General features: G+C 39.2%; 1 protein-coding gene across 1 annotated transcript; it reads left to right on the top strand.

Moving 5' to 3' along the window:
* Positions 1 to 1,203: 1,203 nt before the first annotated feature.
* NMBR (neuromedin B receptor) lies at positions 1,204 to 19,045 on the top strand. Its single transcript, XM_059468970.1, has 3 exons — positions 1,204 to 1,619; positions 15,579 to 15,927; positions 18,259 to 19,045. Exons 1-3 carry the CDS (start codon positions 1,204 to 1,206, stop codon positions 18,658 to 18,660), a joined length of 1,167 nt encoding a protein of 388 aa, XP_059324953.1. The 3' UTR covers positions 18,661 to 19,045.
* Positions 19,046 to 21,435: the final 2,390 nt, after the last annotated feature.

The following is a 21,435-nucleotide window of genomic DNA, read 5'->3' as shown; positions in this document are numbered from 1 at the left end:
TCTTCTACCTAAAAATTTTATCTTGGAAAATTCAGTCCAATGGGTCTGCCTGTCTTCCAGCATATTTACTTGACTACCTACATTCATGGCTTCTGCTGGAAACAGATGGAGCTGTTTGGAACGCCTGTACATATGCAGACACTCGGAAGTAAAAGACATTACCTCACTGAGAATCAAGAAGCATTAGAGACAAATTCTGCTCTTCAAAGAGGCAAACAAAATTCACTCTCCATTTGCAGAGTAAGTAATAGATAAAATACTTCACCTATCCCCCTTTCCATAGTCAAGACCACTGTGAAATGCAGCTTCACAAATCAAACCTTAAAACTTTAAACACAGCTGATGCCTTTCAGTAAGATCTATGCACACCCCACAGCTGGACGTCAGGAATAAAATCTCTTCTTTCTCACGCCCCTTGCTCCCTGCCACCCTGCGCTTCAAAGCACCGTGGTTTCACCTGAGTAAGACGCTGGAAGACGAGTTTCCGGAGGCGATCCTGCGTTCATGTCCGACGTGTCGGGCAGCTCTCCGGTTTGCCGGGCAGAGCCTGGCGAGGGCTGCTTCGCGGTGGGCAGCGGCGGGGAGAGCGGCTTCCCTCTCCGCTCACCACGTCGTGCCCATCGCGCTCAGCCGCTGGGGCCCGCGGGACGGCGGCGGCTCCGGGATCCGCCTCTGCCTCCCCCGCAAGATCCCCCTCGGCGGCGCGGGGCTGGGGCGAGGGCGGGGCGGGGCGGCCCCTCGCCCTACCAGGTATAAGCCGGGGCTGCCGAGTGAGTGGGGAGAGGGTTCGATCTGCGCCTCGGCCCCGGCAGCACCGGCGGCGCCGGACAGCGCTGGCGGCTCGGCGGGGGCGGCGCGGCGGCCGGAGCTCGCATTGGCAGCGGCGGCGCACCGAGGGCGCGGGCAGGGGGCGGCTGTCCCGACGGCGTCCTCTGCCCCCAGGCTCAGGATCTCCTGCCCACCGGGAGAGGCTCGTCCGAAGAGCCGAGGGACAGCGTACGGGAGTTTTTATTTCCCTCCCCGGCCACTGCTCCGGCGGACATTCCTCTGCATTTCTTAAGGGAGAAAACTCGCCAGAGAAGGGGTAGGAGGAAAGGCAGTAGAGGAGGGGGAGAAAGTTGATTGACTCGCAGAGAGGTGAAGTTTGCTGTGGCTCCCGCTGCACTTTGCACTGGAGACCTTCAGTCCGCGCAAAGCTGTAGGATGGAGCCAGAGCCCCCGCCCGAGCTCACAGCAATGCCTTTCGCGGAGAATGGGAGCGTGCGCCTGGTGCCCGACACAGCCCTGCTGTCCCCGGGGAGAGGCACGGCCGTGTTCATCATCCGCTGCGTGATCCCTTCGCTTTACCTGCTCATCATCACTGTCGGCTTGCTGGGCAACATCACCCTCATGAAGATCTTCATTTCCAACAGCGCCATGCGAAGTGTGCCCAACATCTTCATCTCCAGCCTCGCTGCTGGTGATCTGCTCCTGCTAGTGACCTGTGTGCCCGTGGATGCCTCCCGGTATTTCTCTGAAGAGTGGCTCTTTGGAGAAGTGGGCTGCAAGCTCATCCCTGTCATCCAGCTGACCTCTGTTGGTGTCTCTGTCTTCACCCTCACTGCCCTCAGTGCTGACAGGTAGGAAAGCTGGGCTGCCTCTTCAGCTCTCTGCAACTTGGGCTAAGGCTGATGAAAGGTAAAGAACCTGTCTAGATAAGGCATCCCTGGTTTGCAATCCCCTCATTCCAACCTGTGAGGTGCTTCTTCTTCTCTAGGTAGTACTAATTGAAGTTAAAGAATATCTGGAAATGGCTGTGCCTGGCCCCCAGCTTCCAGGGTGTCAGGTGCAAGAATTGAGTTTAGCCCTGTCTTCTGCATCTCTAGGATGGTCCTGTAGCAGTCCATATATTGCAATTTTATTCATTAGAGTAAAGTTTTAGATGCCAGATATTACCCTTGCCAAGTCAGTGTTGTGTCTATGGGCAGTGAGTGATTTAAACCAAGTTAGGCACAAATGTATTTTTAATCAATTTGTTTCTTTCTGCTGAGAAGCTATACTCATGTGTGCCTGTATGTGTGTCTGTGCCTTAGTAGAAGAGCAGGTTACCAGAGGTGACTGCCAGAGGTAGCTTAGCTTCTTGGAATTCAGGGACCCCAAATTGCTCTGTTTTAAATGTCAATCTTAAACCTTTGTTGAAACTATTCTTATTGTCTTCTGAACTTTTAGAAAAGAAGGAAAATAAATTAAAAAGGAAATACCCCCTAACAAATTAGAAAGTGACACTTTTATCTCCAGTACTTGTCAAATTAGGAAAAAACAAACAGCTGGATCCCCAGTTTTTCCTCCCAATTACTGTGAATGGGTACTTAAGGAATTTATAGCAACTGAGTGACTGTAGAACTATGCTTCAGGCTCTGAAAGACAAAATCTTGCAGTGTAATTGCAAACTTAAATGATATGAAATGATCTTTATTTTTTATCTGAGCAATTTTTTTGGGCCAGAAATGAAAATGTTTAATTCCTTCTCCATAAATATTCATCAATTTTCTTTTGTGGGGTTTTCAACTGAGCCACTGCATTATATTGGTGCATGATGTGAAGAGCTGAGTTTAGAAATACATCTTCACAATTAATGTTTAGGATGTTAATGTTTAAAACTTTTAATCCTTTATTTTCTGTTGATTTTTTTTTTTAGCTAATTTAATCCATTGTTTGATTTCACTTGAGGATAGTTTTCAGTGAACATTCATTTCAGCTATGTTTGAATCAGGTCCTAACATATTTGTCTATAAAAACTGTAACTTGTGAAAATGGGTTATGGTTTTGAAGAAGAGATTGCAAAACATATCTTAAAGTGAACACCTGTAGGTCTGTGATTATCTCAGTTAAATAGTATTTCAAAAATCTCTCCTAACACATCCAAGGAAACCCTGCAGTTCTCTTTCTGCTCTATTTCCACTCCTTAATATCTTGTGGTGTATATCTTGTTTGAAAAGGGAAGAAGTTAGTGGAGATCATTTCTCTAGAGAAATGTAACATGAGGGAATGCTGGTGATTTAATGTTTAAGGATTCATTAATTTGCTTTTTATATAGCTTTGGAACATTCACTGTTTGATTTTTTCCAGATAATTTTATATCCCTTTTTATATCAGGAAAGAGTCAAGAATTTATAATACTGACTCTGTTTATGCTTAATGCATCTAGAATTGCACATACAAAAAACAGTCACCGTTTGAGTGCTGAGACCAAATAAGCTCATAATAAATACATTTCTCCAGCATTTTGGACCCCACAGTATATGTCAATGTCAGAAATGGTTATACTAGGAATTTACAACATTTCTTTAACTTTTGGAGTTTTATTTTAGGTCACTGAGAACAAAAAACTTTTATTTTCCAGTCAGAAGATCTTCCACTGACTTCAGAGACCAGTGTCCTAGGGCCCAGGAAACTGCTGAGTGAAGCTGGCTGAGCTTTCAGCTGTGTCTGGGTTGGAGTCAAATCTACACTTTGTACAACACTTGGTACAACACTTGTGTTGGACTAGAGGGGAGGCACTGGTGGGGAGGGGTTTCTGTGACACCAATCTATAGCCAGATTCTAATGTGTGTAGTCACTAGATCAGTTGTGGGTGATTATGCTGGCAGATCAGAAGTGTTGGCAGCATCCTGCGCACAAGAGGTGCTGAGGAGGTGAGGCCTGGCTGTGGGCAGTGTTTTCTCCAGATATGTGAATCTAGGGTAGGATGTTAGCAGTTTGTAAGCAGTGATGCCACCAAGAAGGCTCCATTACAATCCAGTATTTGGTCTGGTGCACAGTGTCTTCTTAGTGGCCTCTTCTTTCACAGATAATGTTCAAAATACATTTTAATTAAAGCCCTTTGTGCTTTTTGCTCCTTGTAACCATGAGACTGTATAGAATGCCAGAGACTGACTATACTACAGAACAGATTTAGGAATGCTTAGGATTCTTTGGAGCATGCTTGTGTAAATTAGGATGAGGGAGGTTGTTTTGGTTTCCACAGTCAAATTAATACTTATTGTTTATGTGGAAATTTGGCATAATGATTTCCTTGTGTGTGATACATTTAACAGAAATAGCTACAGAAGCTACAAACTCTGAATGATTGTTGCCAACAAACCGAAGGAAGAAAAATTACATATGACTACTGTTAGTTTAGTAAAAGTAGTAGTATATAGTTGCATATGTATATATTTTGTAAAGCTGCTTGATTTCATACAAATTGTTTTTGTTATGGAAGTCCTTCTCAGCAGCAGTAATGCTTTCAGTGTGACAAACACACACCTTTTATTTGGAAGCTTCATTATCTTGTATTGAGGTTATTTGAGTTTTAATTTGGGGTTTTTTATGTGTGTGTACAAATGTAGTATGTGATTTTTAACACTTTCCAGACTTCCATGCAAGATGGGATTTAGCAGCATATCTGCCTGAGGTTGCCCATCCCCATCACAGGAATAGCAGCTGGTTCTTCCCAGCCCTGAGCTCCTGGAGGTGTGGCTGCCAGCTGTGGGGAGAGGTGCCCTGCTGCAGCCCCACACTGTTGGGGCAGAGAGGGATGCAGGTCAGTGGTGCAGGTGGGGATGGTGGCAGCAGAGATGATGCAGTGGTGGCACTGGTGGTACAGGGTTTTGGTGTCAGAGCAGGATGCAGTCTCCCTCTCCTACGGGATGGAGAAGGCAGCACAGATGTGCTGCTGAGCCAGCTGTCCCTTCTCACTGCCATGCAGGATATGTAGGGACAGCAATGCTGTCCTCATGGCCTCTGAGTTTCCTCTATTGTGCAGAAACCAGACCACCTCTACAGACCTTTATATTTCTCTTGTTTATAAAACCAAAGGAAAAAGAGAGGGTGGGCAACAGAAAGAGAAAACTTAATAGACTGGATGACAAATGAGGAGGAGGAAGAGGGCTGAAAGACAAAAATGTACCAAAAAAAAGAAGGGGGCTAAGGGGAGTGTAGGATAGAACACTCCCAATAGCATTCAGCACACCCTAAAAGTGCTCAGAGCTGGTGCACAGTAACCAGGGATGCACTTCCTAAAGATGTGGCGGGACAAGAATTGACAAATGGGGCCTTGATGAGCTTGTTTCTCCAGGGCCCATGGACTGCAGTTTTGGCAAGGGCTAATGGGTGTTGATGAGAACGTCTCAGGACTTGGTGTGGTCTTTGATAAGGAGGATAAAAGTAAAGAAGTGAGAAAAGTTTGCCAGAGGGACTGCAGCGTGGCACACATAAAGAAAATATGTGCCAGCATCTCCTCACTGCCAAAAGGACAGAAGCCAGGGATGAGCCTGACTTGAACCATCCAATGACTTCCTTACTGCTGCACAAAATGTTTTTCAAATTTGTGTTCATGATGGACCATACATTTAGCTCAGAAGGCAAACCAGGCCCCTAGGGATCCTTATCTTATTCTCAGGGAGAGGGCTCTTGCTGTTTTGTGCATGGGAAGGAATCTAGGTAGGGTAAGAACTTAAGCAGGGCAGTTTGGAAAGGTGTTTCCAGGATGCTTTTCCGAGTTAGAGGTCTGGATGACATTTTAACCTTGGTGTGGACAGCTCTGGGTGCAGTGAATTAAGACTGGGTGCTACAATGTGCACCTCTGGCGTTACTGCTTTATTGTGTGGTACCCACAAAATGCCAAGGCATCTGCAGTGAATAGCCTTTGGAAGAATAAACAGCAGCCCCTGCAACCAGCTTTAATTTGTCCCACACAGTCTTTTCTTTTCTCTTTAGCTGTCATTTATGCCTCATTTTTAAGTGATCTGTAAAAATAGGATTAAATTTAATTCTGTTTCTTTTCCTACACGGAATTTTATTTCTAATGAAAAATTTAAATATATTAGATCTAATGCAGTTCTGCTGCACTCTAATGGAGACAGCAAAGCTGAACTCACCCTACTACACTTGGAATAGCATTGTATTTTCTTTCTTCTTAAGTAATGCAACATAGACACCTTTGATGAGACAAATAAGTGATTAACATGTAGCAGTTTGAAAATTTAAATTCATACTTAAGTAGCTGAATATAGTGCCTGAGATACTTAAAATGTATTGTATAGATTTTCATAGCTAAACTATTTGTTCCGTTCCATCTATTTTTTTCTTTATATTTGTTTTGTTTTAGATTTGGGAGACTGCACTCTGTATCTAAAAAAAATAAAAAAATATTTTTTGCAAATTTGCACTCTGTGCTGACTTCTGATGACATCTGATAGCAAAATCTGGTTTGGTTCAGTTTGCTAGTCTATAATCTCATTTTCTTTGGGAACTTTGGAAATATTCTGAAGTGTGGAAAGCTGCCCTACTACCTTCTGCCACACACCTTCTTTGGTTTTTTCATTAGTAATATCACTTTAATGAAAACTTCTTTTTACTTTTCTCACACTTTATTTTTAGTTTCTTCTTTTATTATGGCAGATGCTGATTCAGGCTGAAATACAGTGATTGAAAAATATAAACCCCTCATTTCTTATTACATGTAGTGAAGCAGGTGAAGCAGGACAGTGGACGTGATTTCCTTTTGAGGTCTAATAGCTGATAGTCAGGAACTAAGGACTCCTTATGAATAAAATAATATTGAATGACATATTGAAAATTACTTCTAATTAATCAAATAAAAAAAATAATCAAAGGTAAAATGAAAGATTATAAATGGAAAAACTATGCCTTAGCACTATACAGTAGATGGGAAAACAAAAATATATGGACCAAGTAGAACTATGATATTCTATAAATATTTATTTAGATACCGTAATACTTGAGGTAAATGTATTGAATGAATGAATGAGCGAAGTACATTAAAATAAATGATGGTCCAGATGTTTCTCTCACTGTAGGCTATAGCAGTATGGTTATAATTATGCAATAACAGGCAATGCAAAAGAAATTTAAGACAGGTTTGGCAAGCTTTGTCTGTCACCTTTTTTAAACTTTCCTTTTAGTTCATGTATGCAAATTGACTCTCAAAATAAAGCTTCCCAGAAAACCTTTGTCAAATGAGACAATGAGGCCTGTCCCCACCCAATAATTTTCCAATTAATTTATATCTATCTTATGCAGATAAAAGGACCACAATATAAAATATTCAAGAAAAAAAGAGAGATAGCAGAACCTCCACCTCCCCAACATGTTTAGATCTAACATGTTTAGATCTAGAGATTGCAGAAAGAATTTTATGTCTGGAGTAGATTAAGGAGTTAACTATTATAGTGTAATATTGTCCAAACCAGGCAATTCAAATCAGCTGTTGGAGAAGTTCCTCTTGTGACTGTCTATGCTCAGCTAAAAATGATTTCTCAGCAAATAACATTTTCCTGCCAAGTTAGGCACTACTGTTTCTCAAACTTCATATGGACACATGCATCTGTTAAACTCCTGCCTTTGTGCATGTCCTGTGTGTACTCTCCAGCCCATAGAGAAACAGCTCAGGTTGAGGATGGTGAAGTGAGAAATGGCTGTGGTGTTTATCCCGATCAGTGATCAATGCAGTGCCTGTGTTGAGCTGGCAGAAGCCACTTTGTTTTAACTATTGCAAATGCTGGTGTTTGGATTGCCTTTTGTAGGCTGCAACCTAAACAGGGGGAAACAGCTCCAAAACCATCCCTCCTGTTTCCTGCTTCTTTGAGCCATTCAGTAAAAGCCTGTGTCTGTGACACACAAAATAGCTGCTAAACAGCAGATCCAGCCCAATTCCTAACAAGCATGTATATCACCATCCATTTCTGTTATTTGTTTGCTCTTCAGCATAATGTGGTACACTATTCCCTTATCTATTACGCTGCAATGGGTTAATACGAATTGGAATGCTGTAATTCTCAAGTCAGTATTTAGCAGATCCTCAGAAATGATGTCAAAGATCAAGTATGCTCTACCAAAGCTTTGTCTAGGGAAAAGATTTCACATGATAAGTTTGTTAGAGAATAAATAATACATCTCTGCAGTGTGATGGAACTCTTCAGTATCTTAAATTATCAAGAAATAATTTAATTGAATCTTCATTTTAAGTTGTTTAATTACAGAAAAACTTGTGCATTTATGATATGAATTCTGCTGCAGAACCAGACTATATATTTCCGGTGCTAAATTATTTTATGGGTTTTTATCTGTATTAATGAAACAGGGTATATGTAGTCACAATCCTAGGTCTAAACATGCAACTTCTAAACCATGCTGAGACTCAGTGTAATTTGACAGTGTAATTACAAATAGCAAGTAAGTTCTTCGTTAAATTTGTAGAAATAAGAGGAAACCTACTTTGGTGTCCATTGAAGAGAAGTGTATTTTGGACCTAAGTTGACACAACTTTTCAGGTGTCAGAGAAGATAACCACAAGATAAACAGCCCACAAAATCTTTTCATGTAGATTTGTGTATTTCCAAGTTTGCATGAGCATATATCAAAATGAAATTGTGGTGTGTGTATGAACATGAGAGAAGGGGTTATTCTGATATGATGTAATTATATCTCATATAACTTTATCTTTTCCTTCACACAATTATTCCAAATGTTGTTTCATTTTTTCCAGCTGCTTTTCATAGTGTTTTTTAAGAATAGTTTCATACTTGTGTTTTGGCTCCAAGTTTGTTTGATTAAATGTATTTTAAGGATTGCTACATTAACTTTTCCCTCTATAATGTTTTTATATTCCTTTCCTTTTTACCATGTTGTGTACTTCTGTATTTTCCATCTACACTGATTACAGGGCAGCCCAAGATCAGAAGTTGCAAATAAACTTGCACTGGAAATGTGTTTAAAAGGGAGAGAGTAGAGCTTTTAGATTATACTACTGGAGCAAGTAGATGAATTTGCTAACTTTTGAATTTAGAAATTAGATATTTAGGGTCTATATTCTCAAATGGGAAAATCTAAGTCTGTTCTAGGTATATTAATAAAGATTTGGTTATTTAATTCTTCCTGGCTTGTAACATTTCTAAAAATCATCTGACCATGTTATGTTCTCCACAACAGTGTGTTATCTGCTGTGGCCTAGATTATAACCGAATTAATCACTGAAATGGGAGAAATTGTTTTGTAACAACAAAAAATTTATAAAGGTAAAATGGCACTAAGCATATTTTACACGTGGCATTTCTTCTTGCAGACACTCTAGTTTCTGTAGTTGATATTTTTCTTGACCTTCTGATCCAGCAATGATGATTTTATGAGATCTTATTCAAGTATGTATAGATATTTTTGCTGAGAGACATGCAGGAAGCATGTAGTAAATATGCAGACAAGCATGCAACTCTCTCTTATCAGTCTAAAGGTTGGGGTATCGATAGCATTTGGATCAAACTCATTTGGAGAAATGGATTCTTCTTTTCTCCAAGTTCTTTGACCCTTCAGGATTGAGACTAAACACTGGAAGAATTAAGCAAGGTTAGTTGTGGTTTTCTAAGCTTTTTTAACAGGAGAAAAGAGAACTAGGGGACAAAGCCAAAAAGTACATAAGCTTGTCCAGGCTGCGCATTGCAAGGCCTAATATCTAGCCTGGATACTGACTTTCCCCTCATCCCATCCACCCCTCCTGAGCAGAATCCAAATCCAGAATTCCAAATTAGTGTTGGAATGAGATAAAGAGTCAAGAAAGATGATAGAAGCCAAGAAACTATACATGCTGAACTTCCTTATACTTCCCCCTGGGAAATAGTATGTAGAGTTGTTTGTGTGATGCAGCAGGCTAAGAATAAAGTTCTCTTCTCACAGGTGAAATGTTAATTTTGAGTCTAGCAGCCTGGGCAATGGCTCCCAGACACCCTGCTTGCATGAATGGCCCCATTTTGTTCCCGGAGAGGCACGTGCCAGAGCTGCCTTTGCAGTGGCAGTTTTGTGAAGGGTGATGACTTTGGTGTGCCCCAGCCATTATTTAAACATAACTTTGAGATCAGGCCCCTCAACTTGGCTGTGCTTAGTTTCAGGATTGTAAATGAAGCTTAGGTGCAAACAGAGTAGGTGCAATCCAGGGAGCTCCTGGAATGAACAGCAGGGGAAATACAACTGCTTGCTTATTTTAAAAGTCAAGAATGGGCACAGTGGGTTGGGATGGGCCAGCCATTGTGTAAGGCTGCTGGATGATGTTTTCAGGCATCTGAAAGTGTGTGTTTTTTTTTTTTTTTTAATGCATATACTTATGTCTGTGTATATCTATCTATATATGCACAAACCCATATTAAACAGTGCCAGGGCATGGGACTGAGGACTGGTAGTCAGACACTTGTCAAACTGGTTTTCTAGAGGTCCATGATGTGGTTTTGACCTGGGTCAATCAGTATTCTCTAAACAATTTCTAGGCATGATTCAGGATTGAACACAAGCCCAGTGGCCATTACCAACAGAAGTGTAAACTTCCTAATTTGTTTGGATGTGGTGGTCTTGTACTGGGCAATTAGAGAGATTAATTAAATAGTCATGGATGTTTGGCCTCCAGGCCTAAAAATAGACTGTGGCACTGTTTAGTTTGCTCATATAGATGTAGCATCTTTATTAGATTTGGTTCTCCTCTGTCCTCTCCTCCTTTTCACAGTAGAAACTTAGAGAAACTGCAACTCTAATGGAGACCTATTAGTCTGTCTTAAGATATGTTAAAATGTGTTCATCAGTGACTTGAAATTATCAAACTTAAATATAAATTTACTGGAAATGCTGACATATATGAACTTTTCTGAATAATAGCTGGTGAAACAACTTACTAATATTATTTTTAGGAGCAGAATTGAACAAATTAATTATGGTACTTTTAACTCGTGATTTTAACTAGTGCAGGTATCAATGACTGGCTTTAGAGAAGTAGAAGTAAAGTCCAGAATGCTGGCATTGCAAGATTTGCACAAGATTGTAGGAAGCATAGTTAGCTAATATGAGGCAAATCGCAAGTAGCAGAAGTAGAAAGAGAAGAAAAAATGAAATGGAAAGAGAACACTTATCCTCTGAAACACTGGGTGGACAGGGCAGGTAATACACGTCATGCAGAAAAGAACCCTTCCACCATCCTGGGAAACTTCTGGTTTGATTCTTTTCAGGGTGGAGAAACCATCAACAAGAGTTGAACCATTATTGATAGTTTTTGGCTCAACGGAGCGTATTTTTACAGAGTGGAAAATTTTTTCCACTTAGGAAAATCTTAAGATTTTTCCCCTGAGAAACACAGAACACATGTCATTGACATTGATTTTAAGTGTGTTTGCACATGGTCTTCTAGTCTGCATTTCAAATACTGTTTATTGTATTCACTATCAGACCTCAGAGATGCTCATTCCTGAGTAAATGAAATTCTTTGCTCTCAAGAGATAAGCACAGAAAAATATTGATATTACCTGGAAAAAAAAAAAAAAGGGAAATGTACTTTACATTGCAAGAATTTACAAGAATAAAATAGAGCAATGCACATCTCAATTCCCGTGATAAAATGATACCACAATGTTTTCAGCTAGATAAATTGTTGTGCTCTTAATGATTCAGCTGGAGTTGGGCCAATAGAACTGCCCATACAAGGAAAAGGGCTTTGGAACATCCAAAATTTCATTTTACTGTAGAGTGGACTGCAACTGGACATGATATGAGTATTTTTAACAAATACTGATTGCACAACCAGGTTTCCTTTTTGGATATATTTATAAGCTGTTATGTTGTTAAAATTTTTGTGTTTGAAAGCACCATGCAGGGACACAATAAAAGACTAACATATGAATGGTTTTGATAAATTACTCTAGTTTGCAGGAAATGCAGTACAATGACACAACAACATCACTTTAAAAAGCTTATTTATAATGAGGCAAATAGTACCCACCCCTCCAGCTCCAGGATTAAAATGAAAATTGAAGTAATGTAAAACTTCCCTGCCTGGCCTCTGACACTTCATTATATTTATTTTCATTGTGATGTCATGTAGGAAATTAGGTGATAATTTAGGGTCCTATTTGTGGTAGGTACTATATAAACAGCAAGAAGAAGAAAGTCCTTGACCTGAGGGGCTTTTTTAAAAGTACAAGAGACCATGCAGAATCAAAAGGGCAAGGAGATATTGAGGCTAATCAAGTTAGAATGGTAGGCTATTTTCCAGTGGCTGCCTAGGTATTGACTAGTTATTGTGGGGTTTTCTTTTTAGGTTTTTTTAAGGTCATCACAAAAAAGTACTCTAGAAGAAGAGGTAGGAAAGCAAAGGAAGGACAGAATAGGTCTATTAAAGGAGCACCTTCTGTTAAACCAGCTGTGTGGGAGGGAAACAGCATTGTGGATGCAGCAGAAACAGGAGTAGAGCTTTCCATTCCAATTTGGAGCTGAGAAATACCTTTTAGAAAGTCTTTGAAAACAAAGGTCAGGAGAAATAGATAAAATAGATTGGAGTTTAGAAGGCAGCAAAATGTTATATCTCTGGAGAAAGAGGATATTAGTTCATTAATTTATTTTGGGATTGTGTAGAAGGGAGGAGATTGGGTTTTTTGTATAGGTTTTTTTTGCCATTTTAAAGCAATCTGCTGAAGGAGAGTGGGCAAGTTTGTGCTTGTATCTGTTGGCAGAAACCACAGCTCCAAAGGCAGGAAGAGTTTCCTGAGTTGGGGTCCCTTTGTCAGCAGTGATAATGATAGAGGATATAGGGAGACAGAATTTACTTGATGGCTTTTAATTAAAACCAAATGCATATTTATAATTATTTCCTGGACTTCATGGCAGCCTATAATTTGCTCTTTTTCATCAGTGAAATAAAAGAAAAGATGAATTTACTTACTAATTTGACTAATTTGCACTGTTAGTCTAATTTGCTGACATTGTTTTTATTGATGGAAAAGATGCTCTTTGCAATTTGAATGGTTGCTGGTATGTTCTTGCTTTACACTGGTTTTATACAAAGGAAGAGGTTGGGTTTTCATTTTGGGAACACTTCTCATTCCACTCAGTTTACATTTCATTTTATCTGTGACCTGTTTCTTTTCACTCTATAGCTTTTTAGAGATATAAACAAGATGACAAGATGTTTTTGTAAAACACAGTGCATTTTTCTTAACGCTGAGTACTGTGAAGGGCTGAGACCTAGGAAGAGTGCCACCTTGTAGCCACTAAAGTAGCAAGTTGAATGAAAGGAGGGATTTGTTTTGCACTAAACTCATCTGTTTTGTGAAAAAGGGCGCTCTGCTTCAATGCCTTTCCTCTCGAAGTAAGTTATGGCTCAGGAAAAAGCATACTATTTGCTGAAACAGCAATATATGCCAAGGTACAAATATATGTCACATCTTCTGCTAATGTAAAGACTTCTGAAAAATTCTTCCATTTAGAGATTAACTAGGCCCATTTGCTGCTAAAAGAATTATTTGTGATGTGGTCATTTACTTGGGTCATAGGACTGTGGTCAAAATATTTTGAAGCAGTGAAATAGAAAAGGAGAGGAAAAAAAATCTGTACAACAAAACATTTTTTTTATCCAATGTCCTCCCCCTACCCCAAAATCCCCAACTGGCTCTTCCCTAAGAACACGAACTTTTTAAAAAATGAGCAGATGTAAGGACTTGACATCATCTCAGAAACAGAGGGTCTGTCTTTATGTAATGAAATAAAGGCAGACAGCAATAGGAAGCAATTATTGAATAATAAGGTCACAGTTTGTGCTGAGGAATATTCATGCTTTGTGCAGAAGCTTCTGTCCTTCCTATGGCAATATAAAGGCTTTCTTTACACCTTGGTGTCCAGGGAGTTTCTCACTGCGTGTTAGCAGAAATGGTAACTATAAATTAATGGAGACAGTTTGCTGAATTTTGTTTTCTACTCCATGATAGGGGTGAAAATACAGTAAAAATTCTCTCTGAATTTAGAGAGGATATGAACATTAGTAGCCATTATTTTTAATTATTTAATGATCATATGATTTATCACAAACCTGAGAAGGAGAACCCCAAGGCACATTTTGACTGACATATTCTGTGAAGGAAAGGTTTCCTTGGGTACTGTTGCAGTGCTTTACTCTAGATGTTTTCAGGGCACAGCCAGTTGCAAACAGCAGCTTAAGGTGTTGAAGAGCTATGAACTACCTGTCAGGACCTGCAAATTGGCCCTGAGGGGTGTTTGGGATCACAGCTCCATTTTTCAGCATTCCCTTCAGCAACCAAGTCATATTTGGGTATAAACTAATCCTTGGTAAGTATTTAGTCACTTGCTCATCCCCATATGTATTTATACATCTATAGGCATGTGCATCTATCTACATACATGGATATGGAATTTTATCACAAAGTAGAGGCGTCTAACTTACTGTTCTCCTTAATCTAAGCTCATTGTGTAGCTAGCAGAGAAAAAACCCAAGCACCCTAGAGGGTGATTCAATATACCTAAAATCTGAAACACTCTTTAAAAGTGATTCATACTTCTTCACAGACTACAAACACTCGAGGATGAGCAAAGTTATGTACCTGGAGTATGAACCTCTACTGACTCTCCTTATCCTGTTAAACTTTTCCTTGAATATTAAAGAAGAATAATTTTTTCCATTTCTCAAAACTTTTGCTCTTTCAGAAGGAATCACAGCCATCCCAAATCAAATTGAAAGAAAAAACAGGAAACTTAATGCAGTTAAGAAAAATCCCCTGAACTTCCATATTGCCACAGCTTAGACAAAATGAAATGTTTTGTTTAACCTTTGTTTAAGATTTAGGTTTTAATAAAAATATTGAAGCATAATTTACTTACATTTAAAAAAATTAAATAAATTTAAAATTTAAGTAGAGCTTTAAGGTATCCTTGAAATATTTTTCTCAAATTCTATTTGTCCTTATAACAATTTCATTTTCTTGTGGAAAGTTTGACTTCGTATCACCTCCTGGAATGATTTTTTAAAATAAAAGAATTCCTGACCAAAGTCTACTTCTACTAATTTATTTTATTTTGCTCTAGAGTGATATTTCCATTCTCTGCAATTATTCCTTTTTCCATTGCAGACGCTATGAAATTATCAGTTCCACAAAGGTTTATATGCAATCATACGTTATGAGACAGTTTTCCAAAATGCAGTGTAGAGCAGCAGCTTCCAGCTATTGATGTGGAAATGTTTACTTTATGTAGGAGTTTATACTTTCTGCACAGGCCATTGGGAGTCATAAATGCCTGACTTTATGAAGATGCATATATTCCTCTGAGGGGGGCTGGGAGTATCCTAGAGTGGGAAAGTTGTGGTGGCTGCCAGAGAGCCCTGGGCTTCAGGAGCCAGGGAAAGAAGGAAGGAAACACAAAGTGTGCATGTGCTGGTACATGTGGAATATCGAAGTAGGATGACTTGTGGATATTTGAATATTTGAAGAAGGAAAGGGTAGAGCCATGGCTGATTCTTCACTTCCACCACACTGGCACAGAATGGGCACCTACAGACACAGATTGTATCCAGGTCTCCTTCTGCCTCCTCTGATGAGTGTATACAAAAACAAAGGTGGAGATTTAGAGAATGTGAGTCAAAGAAAGATTATAAGCCCCTTGACATTTCAAATTAGGAAAAAATATGACATTGTTTTAATCAAAGATATGAAGCAAGCTTGTAGATTGCATGTTGAATTTGAATACCTTTTAATTTGTATCTGCATTTTGGTCAATTTCAGGTACAAAGCAATTGTAAATCCCATGGACATCCAGACCTCCAGTGCAGTGCTGTGGACTTGTCTCAAAGCCACTGCCATCTGGGTAATCTCCATGCTCCTGGCAGTTCCTGAAGCAGTGTTCTCCGAACTGGCTCACATCAATGACACCGATAATGCCACCTTCACAGCATGCATACCATACCCCATGACAGACGACATGCACCCAAAGATCCATTCTGTGCTGCTTTTCCTTGTGTATTTCCTTGTCCCTCTTGTAATTATCAGTATCTACTACTATCATATTGCAAAGAGTTTAATAAAAAGTGCTCACAACATCCCTGGGGAACACAGTGAGCATTCCAAAAGACAGGTAAGCAATTTGCTTTTTATGTCCTGGTAAAAGATTTGTGTGCTGTATACACTTATGAATGAAAGTGAAGGAATTATAACATCCAAGCTGTTGGATTTTGCAGAGCATTAGTTCAGTTTCCACATGAAATAAGGCAAGGATTTTCTCAAGATTTTCCTTGTTTTCACGACTACTCAATATTAAGCCCAGTATGTAAATGAATATGAACAAGGAAAATTATAAATTCAGTGCCATGAATGCTCATTCCTAACAGCAAATGAGATTGGTATATATGTTTGTATGTGCTGTTACTGTAACCATTACTTGTATTTTTACTGAGGAATGATGTTTTTGTAGTTAATGATGGTGGCTTCACCCGCCTCCATAGGCAGTCATTTTAGGAAAGTAATCTTACATTAATGTTTTGAGAATTGTCCCTTTTTGTGCTTGGAAATGAGAAAACTGACATAGGCAGGGAAACCTTTACTTAGGGGATCTAAGATTCTTTTCAGATTAAGGAGTGTTGGAAACATGAACAGAGAGCATTAACTGATTTTTTTTTTACTTGGATACAATACTGAACTCGCACTTTTCTAATATCTTTTCTGTTAGAGATGCTATAAAACTCCTAGTATAGATTCTGTATATCTTTGAGACAAACCATTTTAAAATGCTAGGCAAAGCCAATCTTCCCCGTGAGGCACAGGGAGCAACAAGACAGTAACATTAGCAGGAATACACATATGTACAAACAGCAGCTTTTGCAGTGAAAGTGCCTCAGCTGCTTTGCAAAAGCATTAGTACTGATAGAGAAAAATAATTATGCCAATTTAAACAGTTTTGAATTGTTTTCTCTGCCAGTAATTTAGAAAACTACTTTCATACTCTCAGAAATTTCTTTGCATGCACACATTCTTTTCAAAAGACTACATTCCTTTACGTCCTTTTTGAGCAACATTTCATTTCTACTCTAGTCTGTTTCTTGTCAAAAGTGCATATATATTAGCACTTCATGTATTATTTTATTTTCCTGTGAAATATAGAGAGCCTTTTGGCTGAACCCTCTGGATGGAACCAATATTTAATTTATACCACATTTCTGAATTCACATGTATTTTCAAAGTAAGAACACATTTTTTCATTCTACTTAGTTTTTTTTTTTTTCTCTTTGTTAATCTATGAGGCTCTGAAGAATAGAAAATTCTGGTGGACTTACATATCTCCCAGAAAGAGAAAATAAATTCAGGCCATTGCTATCAGTTCATGTTTCTTTAAACCAAGTGTGATATTCACACTACACTTCTTCACCTTTTAGTCTGCTCTAGCAATCTGTCTGAGTGCAAATGCTACCAAATTTGAATGTTAGAGTTTTCCCAGCTATTTTGATTTACCCAGTTTTTTGTTTTGATAGACCCAAGAAAACAATTTAAAGATTAATTTCACAGGTTTTGAAAAAATGTTAGAATAAATTCACTTGTTTTTTTCCTTTTTTTTTTTTTTCCCAGAAAATTGAGCAGAGTAGAAAACTTTCCTTCCTCTGCAAAACTTTCATACCTGATATACACAACAAATCTTTTAGGAGGAATATGGGGAAACTTCCTGCTTCTCTCTGGAGCCTTCTACCTGGCCAGTTTATCTCCCTCTCTCAGTTTGGAACTTCTGTGTAGGCTCTTATTGTGCCATCTTTTCAGCCATTCTCAGTATCTAGAATGTAATCTGTTATGCCTTAGCACTGCAATTAAGGTACATTTTGTGATTTTATTGCAATTAATGGAACCTTTCACCTTACCCTGGAATTAAGATGCTTTAGATGGCGTAATACAATTTTGGTGGTTTCCCCAGGAGAGAGGTGCAAGCTGAGACCCTCAGTGAAAACCAAAGGGATATAAGGATCACTGTGTAGCTAACACCCTAGTCATGTCGATCTAAGGATACCTCTAGATTTTGAAGCCAGAACCTATTTCTAAATAGCTTCCTAACTAAAACTTAAGTTTCAAGCCAAGCTCTGAGATCTCATAAGAAAAGGTTACGTTTCGCAACACCCTGTGGTGCATGCTTACAGACTAAAAGCCAGTGCTTCCTGGGGTCATGAATCATCCTTGCTGTGTGTATCATATAGAAAGAGCAACCTTCTCTAACTGCAAACAGCTGAGTTGACTGAGAGTTAACTGAAAGAGGAAAAGGAAATGAGATAGCAAAAGTAATTCAGCCCCTGAAGGAAGAATTTTTGCAGGCCTTACTCATGACAATTGCTGAAGCTAATATAGCAAAATGCTACATATTTTAATGAAACCTGTTATGTGGGATAGCTCTGTGTGTTGTTGTTCATTTGGGTTCTCTTCATCTTTTTAGATGGAAACTCGGAAGCGTCTGGCAAAAATTGTTTTAGTTTTTGTTGGCTTCTTTGCTATCTGCTGGTTTCCCAACCACGTGCTATACATGTACAGATCCTTTAATTACAATAAGATTGATCCATCGATGGGACATATGGTTGTTACCTTAGTGGCCCGAGTGCTAAGCTTCTGCAACTCTTGTGTCAACCCATTTGCACTGTATTTCCTCAGTGAGAGTTTTAGAAGACATTTCAACAACCAGCTCTGCTGCAGGAAGAAAGCTCAGAAAGAGAGATCTGCCAGCTACTTGTGCAACTCTTCTGCCATTCAAATGACTTCCCTGAAAAGCAATACCAGGAACACAGTGACTACCATGACACAACTGAATGGGCACAACTTGAAACAAGAAATGTCATTATGATCTAATGAGTGTGATTTTTGACTGTAAAACAAATCTGAATTTTTCCTTTGCAGCTTGTAAGTAACTTTTGGCTCTTGTTCTCAGACAGTCCTCAGAAGAGAGGCTCTGTTAAATTCTGGCCAATATGAGGTTATTTCACACCATCTGACTCTTAGAAGTGAAGAGTATGTTTTATTGAGAAAACAAAACTGACTGACATAATATTGTACTTTAAAAGAGATGCTGATATATGTTTTACATAAAAGAAAGCAGTGTATCTGATCAAACATTGCTTTAAAAAGTATAGATTTTCTGATATCAAAATATGTATTTTTATCTGAATATTGATCCAGGCTCATGTATTGCTTTAATAGAGTTTGCATGACTTTAGCTCTGTTGTGTGTGTGCTAGCTTTGCTGATTACGACTGTTAGGCATTTTGGATTCCATTAAACTTTTATTTTTAATTTATTTTTTCTTTAATCAGCTCACATTGCGACACAGGTAGTCAAATTGACACAATGACTGAAGCTTATTGCCACTACTTGTACAAGGCTGTTCATATAAAAGTTTGAAGAAGGGTCAAAGCTGAATCCCGCCTTATACAGTGGGATAGAAACTGACATATAATCATTCCCAAGCCAGGCGAGAGGTTAGCATTCATGTCTGAGCTCCAGAGAGAAGGTGCTCACAGTGCCTTTCTTAGAAGGGGCAGTAATTTGCAGACAAAGGCACCTTGTGGAAGTAATTTTTTTATGGTCAGTTCGTGAGCCAAATGTAATTTTAAGTGTGTTTTTCTTTACAGTTGGGTGGAACTGCTCCAGCAGCACAGATCTGTCGCTGTCACAACACTGTATCCTGTTCTTCTGCAGTGACTTCTCTAAGGTGAATTCTAGAGAGCACACTAGAAATTTAGACTGGACTTTGGAATTAGTTACTAGTCTTATAATTTCAAAAGCTGAAGTGCTAATGCAGTGTATCCATTCATTTTTCCCTTTGTCCTTAATAATACATTTGCACTTATTTAGTTCTGTTTGTGACTCTGTGAACCATCTGAAGTTCAAAATTTCTTTTGCAATTCTCTTTTTTCAAGACTAGCTATATCCCTACCCAAATTTTTAAAGCAATGAGAACTTATACTGATGTAAACTGTAAGTGTTCTAGCTAATTATCTAGGAAAAAAATTTCCCCAGCTGTAACCACTCAACAGGGAAAGTAACAGATTGAAGTTCTTAATGTCAACCAGCAAGGTCTAGCTGGTGAGACCTATAGGAGGATGTAATGCACTTAAAGTTGTGTGCTGCATTCAAATGAGAAAACTTACTAAGTTCAGTTTAGACTGGCTCCCTATGGCCTACCCGAGCTGGTTGCAGTTGCCCTGTGGCTTCAGTGGCTCCTTAGAAGTCTTTATACAAAGAAGATTACTAACATGAATTCTAAATCTATGTGGAATGGTTTAGAAAGTTGTTGTTTTGTCATAGTTTAGGAATGGAATTCCCCAATTTAGTGTTCCCACTGAAACACTCCAAACCATGTGCTGCTGTCTCACTCCACAATTTCCTCTGCCCTGCAGTGGGGCCTAGAGGAGAAATTGGAGGCACAAAAGGTACATATCAAGGGTTAAGATGATAACAATTTACTAGAAACAGCAATGAAATAAGCAACAAACAGTAGCAACAATAATATTAGTAACAGAGTGTTATTAAAATTAATAACAAGAAGTGAAGGATTCATATGCAATCACTTACCACAGGGAACCTGGCTCTTCCTGGACCACTCACTTCACCATTGGCCTGATTGGAAGGAGCCCATCCCTCCCCTGCTCCCTGCTTTGGCATGAGGTGGTATAGCGTAACCCCGAGGTCCTGGTCGTGTCCCTCCTGGCAACTGCAGAAATGAACCCTTTTCTGGCTGGAACCAGGACACATCCATAACCGCCTAACACTGCCTCATCCTTCTTTTTCTACATTTTACCTCTTCTCTTTCTTCTTGCCTTCTGAGAACATGCCCACCTGTTCTCAGAAGTACTTTTTAATTTTATATCACTAGTTCTTCCTGGATGCCAGACAAAGTTTTGGATCCTGCTCTTCTGATCAGTCTCAAGTCCTTTTCACTCACAAATATTTTACACCTGCAAAGCACTAATGCTTAAAGTCTTCCTTTGTCAATTCTTGGTGTTTATCATTGACTGTGATCAACTTTTCTGTTTATTTCTGCTGGGGATTTTGTGGTTCCTTGCTCCTCATTTTGTTTGATAATCTTTCTACACTGCATAGCCTTTTACAGAACTTGTAAATCCATTGTTGTTTTTATTTCCAAAGTGAATTTTTCTGATGTGAACATTACCAGATGATACAGGTGCTCTACTGGAAAAGTAGTAATTAATTTGTAGTAGATTTGATGTTTCTGTTTGATTCATGCTCTCCCCCCCCAATGTCTTAAATTGCTGAGTGTGGTATGGACAGCATGAACCAGCTTTTTGGCACAATGGAAAGCTACAGTCTGTTCCTTTTTGTTGAGAGGGGAAGGTGTTCAGAGGTAGACTATAACTCCTTGTTGTCAGGAAATCAGCACGGTTTTGCTTCATTATATCCCAGACCTAATATGCAAATTCTGTTTCAAGTAAGTAAACTAAATTTTATATAGCTCCTTTCAAACTCTTGTAGCATGGCATGGGGGAATGAGTTAATCTGTCTGGAGATTTACTAGGAGTGTTGCTAACCCACTGTGCACATTTTGGAAGTGTCTGTTATTGGTTTTTTGTACATGTTGTATATAAGCTGCATGTATAAAGCTA

Source organism: Ammospiza nelsoni, chromosome 3 (genome assembly GCF_027579445.1).
Source record: "Ammospiza nelsoni isolate bAmmNel1 chromosome 3, bAmmNel1.pri, whole genome shotgun sequence".
Lineage (NCBI taxonomy): Eukaryota > Metazoa > Chordata > Aves > Passeriformes > Passerellidae > Ammospiza > Ammospiza nelsoni.
The sequence above is the reverse complement of the archived record's forward strand: the minus strand, read 5'-3'. Positions and strand labels throughout refer to the sequence as shown.

What these genes read in the sequence shown, in the direction of transcription:
- NMBR (XM_059468970.1), top strand. Translation starts at nt 1,204, where the DNA reads ATGGAGCCAGAGCCCCCGCCCGAGCTCACAGCAATGCCTTTCGCGGAG. An exon ending in ACTGCCCTCAGTGCTGACAG is followed by an intron (nt 1,620 to 15,578) that starts GTAGGAAAGCTG and finishes GGTCAATTTCAG; the next exon opens with GTACAAAGCAATTGTAAATC. An exon ending in GTGAGCATTCCAAAAGACAG is followed by an intron (nt 15,928 to 18,258) that starts GTAAGCAATTTG and finishes TCATCTTTTTAG; the next exon opens with ATGGAAACTCGGAAGCGTCT.